The sequence below is a fragment of the Candoia aspera genome, chromosome 5 (assembly GCF_035149785.1).
Source record: "Candoia aspera isolate rCanAsp1 chromosome 5, rCanAsp1.hap2, whole genome shotgun sequence".
Taxonomy (NCBI): Eukaryota; Metazoa; Chordata; class Lepidosauria; order Squamata; family Boidae; genus Candoia; species Candoia aspera.
Genome location: NC_086157.1, coordinates 31,016,655 through 31,024,082, shown reverse-complemented (window position 1 = coordinate 31,024,082; position 7,428 = coordinate 31,016,655). Strand labels below are relative to the sequence as shown.

General features: G+C 48.5%; 1 protein-coding gene across 2 annotated transcripts; it reads right to left on the bottom strand.

Annotated features, from left to right (window-relative positions):
* Positions 1-4,966: 4,966 nt before the first annotated feature.
* On the bottom strand, positions 4,967-6,151 carry SOX1 (SRY-box transcription factor 1). Of its 2 annotated transcripts, XM_063304348.1 has the most exons (2): positions 5,635-6,151; positions 4,967-5,592 (listed from the first exon to the last, which is right to left on the bottom strand). In XM_063304348.1, exons 1-2 carry the CDS (start codon positions 6,149-6,151, stop codon positions 4,967-4,969), a joined length of 1,143 nt encoding a protein of 380 aa, XP_063160418.1. The 2 variants fall into 2 exon arrangements, with proteins under 2 accessions (XP_063160418.1, XP_063160417.1); XM_063304347.1 differs by having other exon boundaries at positions 4,967-6,151.
* Between the last annotated feature and the right edge of the window lie 1,277 nt (positions 6,152-7,428).

The following is a 7,428-nucleotide window of genomic DNA, read 5'->3' as shown; positions in this document are numbered from 1 at the left end:
ACAGTCGCAAGACTTATTTGCTGTGCCGGCGGTGCGTTTCACTCCCAGGGAAGAGGAGGCCTGCGTGTGAGAGTTCTGCCTGATTTCCCCGGAGGGTTAGCCCAAAGCACTACCTTGGCTCTGGTTACTCTGCGGGGAGGGGGGTGGTCAACAGCAACACACCTGGGGCTGTCCCTGGTTACTCTCTGGGTGTGGCTGGAGGTCTGGCTGGAGGTCTCCCGAACTTGGGCAAAGGTACAGAAAAAGTTCCAAGAATTTCACTCCAAATCAGGAGAAGGCTAAAAATGAGTGGATAGTGAGGGTGGCTCTGGTGGAGAAGACAAGGGTCAGGAAAGAAAAGTGGTGAAGTTGGAAACATGGCCCCCCAAACTGGCGAAGGCACCGATCACCCTGGTCGTAGGCAGTCCTAGGAACGTCCTTCTGTTTCCCTGGCCATCAACTCCCTCTAGGCAAAGCTTCTCCGCAGCACTAACCACTTCCCCACCAGGCGCTTCTGGGAAAGGTGGACAATAACGGGGTGGGGTGGGGTAGGCGATTATTTGGGATGGGAACACAGGCGCTTTCAGAGACTAAGGAATAAGAGAAGAAAGGCAAAAGTTGATGGCGAGGAGACTGCAGAAGGGGGGATGCGAGGGACAGAAAACGAAGGACTCCCGGGTGAACACGGAGAAAGAGAATCTGGAAGAATGGACAGATCGGGCAGGCCGAGAGAAGAGGAAAAGGTCCAGGAGGGTGCAAAGGACTTGGGGCGTTCAGAAATTCAACCACACAAGATTTACTGCATCGCATCCTGGCAGGAAATTCTGATGCCTCAGGGAAAAAAAATCCTCTGATTATTATCCTGTTAGCCCGATAGAACAACTTTCAGGCGCAGAATTTTGCCACGAGGAGGGCCAGAGAGGATTACGCTAATTGCTAATGATGGAAATACATCATCGCCGTTTACTGCGCGCCGAATTCAGCCCCTCTTTTCTTCTTCTTGGCGGTCTGATGTAGTCGGCAGGGAAGGCTGGGAAAGGGCAGATCGGTCGCCCCTCCCCTCCCGACACCCCCCCCCCAAGCGCTCCGGCTGGGGCTCCATTGTGCGCTTTTCACGGTTCCCTAAGCAGATCGCAGAGCGTTCCCACCTCCCACTTGGCTAAGATAAGATCTGAACGGGCCAGAAAGCACAGGCAGGCGGTGGCCCCTGGTCGTCCAGCCTGCCTCCTGCTCCTCCGTCTGACGGAGAGAGCTGGGGAAGGAGCTGCTTGAAATTCGACTTGAGGTTGTCCTTGGAGCAGCATTGCAAGTTCTCATCAGTCTACGGAAATGAGTTGCCAAGACCGCCCTCCCCGCCCTGCGTCCTCCAAGATAGCAAAGAGGCTCAGATCTACCTGGCAACGTTGGATTTGTTTGCGGGTTAGGTGCTGCGCTTTATCCTTGCGCTGGGGTTTTGACCTCCTCCTCCTCCTCCTCCTCCCGGATGGAGCGCACGAGAGAAGCCAGCCGGGGGGATATTGTTCTCATTCCCCACTACGTTCCCAAAGCGTGGGTATCGGAGCTTCTCAAAGTCATAGTTCCTCACGCTTCGTTGCCACTAAGTCGATCTGGAATAACGTCCAGGTAGCACTGAAGAAGCAGCCTTCAGTATAAAGAAACCTACACAGGTGGTTTTAATAGGTTTGTCAGTCAGACTGTAGAGTGAGCAGTTCTGCATTTCCAAAGGAGAAATATTTAAAATAAAACAATCGTTTACAATTTAGTTTAGTTTTCTATATTCAATCATTCAGAAATAGAGAGGGCAATTTTATTTTTTAAAAATCCTTACTTCTAACTTTATTATTATTAGGATTCATTCTATGAGGATTATTTGAGTTGTTTCTACACAAAGATTTTAAAAATAGAGAAAATAGAAAGACACTATTTTGTTCAGACACAAACTGAACAAATCTGATAAAGATGATATAATACTTTCTCATATCATGACAACTAAAATATAGGGACACAGTGCAGCCAGGACAAAGCATTTTCTGGTCTATTTTCTGACTGTAGTTGGACAATCAAGCATGCACACAATTATTTCCCAATGGATCTTTAACACACTTAACTTTGGTCTGGATTGTTTCTCTTAGTAATACCAGTAGCTACAATAAAGGTAAATATTTTAGGGGTTGGGGGAATATTTGAACAGGGAGATTAATTGGAATATACTAAAGTACCACAGATGATGTTATAATATATGATGTTACCCAGAGCTAATACGCAGAACAAATGATTTGAAATACCAAACCTGATGCCAGAATGTGGAGGTAGTCCATTTGGCATTTAACCTTTCTTCATCCACTTCTTCCCTCACCCCCCCCTTCCCCCAGTTCCTGGGGTGATTTGCATGCAAAGGGAAATGCAAATTACTTTTTCAAATGCTAAGAGGTTTATTACATTTCTCTACAAAATCAGATCTGAGTCTGACAGCTGCCAATTTAATGAACTGTAGCTAAAGATCCTCTCCGATTATTTGCACAGATTGCAAGCCTCTATGGTGTGAACAGGTGTATTGAAGTAAAGGTGTAATTTTTGGAATGTTCCTTCCTTCCTCCTTATTCTCAACCAACACAGTGAAAAGTGACTGGGAGAGAGAAAATGCAGATGAAGCACCAATTGGATTATCCAGAAGAAACAGCCTTCTCTTGACAGAATCTCAGTTGGGCAAATGACACACAGGTCTATTGATGTCACAAAAGTACTACTTCAAAACATTCAGCTGCAGTCCTGGGGTATCAGAGAAAAGTGTGTGTGTAGGGGAGGGGGTAGAATTAATCAAGGATCAAAATTGTACTGAATAAAATGAGCAAGCAAAATGGAAATATATTTTATTTCCTTTTTAGAAACCAGTAATTTAAAAAACAAATAAAAAACCCAACCCATAAAGAGAACGGATCGTTTAACTGAAGATGGATATTACTTAAACCACTAAAACAATGTAAGCAGTTTCTAAAAGAAACTGTATCAGTCAGCTCTTGCGGTCTTTAACCACATTACTTCAAAATAAATCACCCTGAAACCAGAGGAGCTTACTTCTAGAAAATGTGTGTGGCCTCTCATCTGTCAAAGGTTTTACTCTGGAATAAACTGGCACCCACCCAAGGATTTCACAGAGATAGAGTAGTGGTTACTTCTGAGTAAGTTGTTTCAGGAACTGTAGGCAATGGATACAAATAAAATAAATATTTGCTTTATCTAATATTTTTCCTCTGGACTTCATTGCCCGCCCCCCACCCTAGTATATTAACAGGCATGGTTTCCTTAAATGTTTTTCTTTTTTCTTTTTAGCTGAAGCAATAACTGTAATCTGCAGCCTAAACTTTGGCTTTAGCATTATGTCAAGTTTAATATCTAACTTCATATCATTCATGGAGGAAGTCACTTTAAATTAAAATCTGAAACATTAAACAACAGAAATTTGTACAATAGAAATTTGTACAAAAAAATATATTATTTGAATGTAACAGCATTCACGCTTCAAACAAGTTTCCTTGAAGCTCCCTCAACAGATCACTTTGCTGGGGCAAGATAGAAACCATTTTTTAAAAAAAAGTTAGCTATCCTCCATCATGCTTAAACTCAATATTCATACAAGAAACTGTTTTTCACCTAAATACCACAAGCACAGTGTGGAGCTTAAGAAATTGGGAGGTGGGGGAGGGAGAGGCACCATCCAAACTTATTTAAATTCTGGTGCTAACCAAAGAAACAGAAGTTACCTAGTCAAAAACCTCACTTATGTTTATCTAGGCAATTACATAAATTAACAAAATAAATGAAATATACTATAGAAATTATTTACTGCATTGCCTTCCTTAACCATACTGCACAGATATTAAAATAATGTCCCAAACCTACACCACTTTAAAAAAAAACCCAAAACACTTTCCTCTCTTTGTTTTTCAAAATAAAAACAACAGAAGTCTATCCCAAGTAGCTTTTTGTTGTTACTTATCTTTTCAAGTTATATTTATACATACAGTACAATGTGTCCAGTTTCAAGGCATGTCATGAATTAGTACCTTTTGGATCACCTGGTTTTAATCTTATTTTGAAATTGATTTAACTCAGAATCAAACTTATCTTTAGATTTTTATTTGTTTTCTTCAGCAAAAATGCTTTTTAGTAAACTATATACACATTTATGAATTCCCTTATAATGCCTAAAATTAATTAAAATTATTCCACAATGCATTTACAAGAAAAAATATAAAAAGTTAACAAAAGAAAAATGCAGACATAAGAAACATTTACAAAATTCAGAATATTGTTCTTGATCATGAAACAAAAACCTTTATAAATAAACAAAACCAAAAGAACCCTGCTTGATAAGTACCCCAAAAAAGTTTTAAGATGGTTCTGGACTTTATTTTTCCTTTAATTAAAAGTCTTCAGAAGAAGTTGCCTCAATGGCGACTAGCTAATGCTTCTGTATGGCAAAGAAGTTGGCATCACCTAAACCTTTGAATTATTAATAATTATCATCATTTTTCTTCTCTCCCTGTTTCTCTCCCCATCCCCATACTGCTTAGTAAATAAAAAGGCTATGTGGTTCCTGGGTGAATGATAAATACTGTACAAAAGAAAAAAACCTCAGTTAAAACACAGTTCGTCTAAAACAACAACAACAGAAGGAATAATAATAATAACAATAACCCCCACCGGTTTCAAAATCTAGTTCTTTGGGCTCAGGGGAGACATGAGGAGTTAGCATTACAGCAACCTGTTACCTTTTCTCTTCATTATCCTTTGTAGTATGAATGTTTGTTATAATAATTATTATTATTACAAGGACTTCAAAGCATTGCCCTCGTTCTGTACAAAAGGGTTTGCGGGGAAGAATTGGGAAAAGGGATGGCGCAGAGGGAGCCAGCCCGCTCCAAGGAGCACATCCCCTTTGGCGGCAGTGGCGGCGGCGGCGGCGGAGTCCATCCTTCGGTCCGTCTCAGATGTGCGTCAAGGGCACGGTGCCGTTCACCCCTGTGCTGGTGCCCTGATAGTGCTGGGGTAAGGAGTGGAGCCGGCTTTGGGCAGCGGCCGCAGCTGCAGCGGCGGCGGCGGCAGCTGCCGGGTCCCCTCCTTCGCTGCCAGGCAAGTACATACTGATCATTTCGCGCAGGTCCCCGGGGCAAGGGGCCCGTGAGTGCGCTGAGGTGACGGGCGGGCTCACGCTAGGCTCGGATTTGACCAAGGATCCCAGCGCTCCGAGAGCTCCTGACGAGGCTGCCGCGGCGGCTGCAGCTGCCGCGGCGGCTGCAGCTGCCGAGTTCTGATGTGGCTGAGCGCCGTAGGAGATGCCGCCGTAGGCCGACGGCGAGGCGCTCATGTAGCCCTGCGAGTTGGAGATGGGGCTGTACTGGAGGGCGCCCATATCGTAGCGGTGCATTGGCTGCGGGTTGTGCGGGTGCGGGTGATGAGCGTGGGCGTGCGGGTGTCCACCACTGCCTGGATGCTGGCTGTAAGCGAGCTGTGCCTCTTGCATCATCGCCGCCGCCGCCGCCGCCGCCGCCACCGAGCCCGGGTATGCGCCGTTAGCCCAGCCGTTCATGTGCGGATAGCCCCCGCCTGCGCCTCCACTGCCACCGCCGCCGCTCCCGCCACCCCCGGGGCCACCTCCACCGGGACTCTCCAAGCGCTGGCCGACGCCGGCGGGGCTCACTCCCACGCCCATGGCTACCGGAGGGCCGCCCCCGGGACCGCCGGCGCCCAGCAGCCCGCCGGCCAGCGAATATTTGTCCTTCTTTAGCAAAGTCTTGGTCTTTCTCCTGGGCCGGTATTTATAATCCGGGTGCTCCTTCATGTGCAGCGCCCGCAAGCGCTTGGCCTCGTCGATGAAGGGTCTCTTCTCCGCCTCGGACATGACTTTCCACTCAGCGCCCAGGCGCTTGGAGATCTCGGAGTTGTGCATCTTGGGGTTCTCTTGGGCCATCTTCCGCCGCTGGCCCCGCGACCAAACCATGAAGGCGTTCATGGGCCTCTTGACTCGGTCTTGGTTGGCCTTGGGCCCCCCGCCGCCGCCGCCTCCACCGCCGCCTCCTCCTCCTCCCGCACCGGTTTGGCCCGACAGGTTGGTGGTGACCTGGGCTCCACCGGGGGAGTGCATGTCCGCCTCCATCATCATGCTATACATTCACGCAGTTTGCTAGGGGCCACCAGGCTCCACCGCGTCAAAACATAGAGCAAAGGAGCCGTGCGCCTGGCAAGCGGAGGGGCGAAACGAAACACACGCGAACGAACGAGCCCGGGAGAAAAGAGGAGGTGCCGAGGCGCAAGAAGCGATGTAAGAGTGCACTGCGACGACCAAAGGTGAGGAGGAGGAGGAGAGAGCCCCCAAGAGTTTGCCTGTGGGGGCACTTCGGTTGGTCCCCGAGAGCTTGAAGAAAGAGCGGAAGCGCGCGCGCGGGAATCTCCTCAGGCGGCTGCAAAACTTTCCTCCTCCGGGGACCGCCTTGGCCCGAGGCAAGCGGTGGCTGCGAAGGCGGCTCGAACAGGTGCAAGGCGGAGAGCGGGGAAAGGAAGAACGGCGAAAGTCCCGCGGCTCCACTGCGCCGAGGAGGTAGGAGAAACTGTGCGCCCAGCTCTCGACGCTTCTCTTCGTTCTCTCGCCTGGTACACGCGCGCTTCGCAGGCAGGACTCCCCTCCTTCTCGCCGCCGCCGAAGTGATCTAATGGCCCCCCCCTTCTCTGCTAACTTCCACAGGCAGAGAGGCAGAGAGGAGGAAGGGAGGGAGAGCGTGGAGGGAGGGAGGGAGCGTGTGTGACTCGCATCCGCCGGTCCCAAGTGAGCGGAGGAAAGAAACAGGAAACCCCCCTCCCCCTCTATCACCTCCGCTCCCGCAAAATTAAAAAAGGGGAGAAAAGAGACGTAATTAAATGATAAGCACCGGGGGAAAAGGAGGAGGGGATGAGTGAGAAAGAGAGAAAGAAAGAAAGAATAGAGGAAGAAGAGGAGGGGAGGGGAGAAGGAAAGAGCCTCCAGCCGGGGAGCAGAACTTGCACAATAATTTGTTCTCTGTGGTTTCCCTCCTGGAGCCCGGAGGAATCAGGAAAGGAGGAGCAGCCGAGAGATTCGGCGAGAGAAGAGCCCAGCAGCCATACACGGCGCACCGAACTGGGATTAAATGAGTTTGCCTTGGCCAATGGGAGGGCGCCGGCGGGGGATGATTTGCATGGAGCAGTTGAGGAGTGACGTCCGGAGGTGAGAAGTACAAACTCTTCTGGAGCTGGCAGGGAAGGGCGGGGGCGGAGAGGGTGTGAGTCTCTGGGAGGGGCCACGGAAGGGGTCAGAGCCACCATTAAAACTCTACCCAAGCAACAACAACAACAACAACAACAAGAACTGAAGTAAGCGATAATAGTCGTCCATTGCTACAATAACGGCGCTTTTCGAGGTCATATGCTACAAAG

Excerpts from the sequence above, each read along its gene's own strand:
- SOX1 (XM_063304347.1), bottom strand. The coding sequence starts at position 6,151 with ATGTATAGCATGATGATGGAGGCGGACATGCACTCCCCCGGTGGAGCC.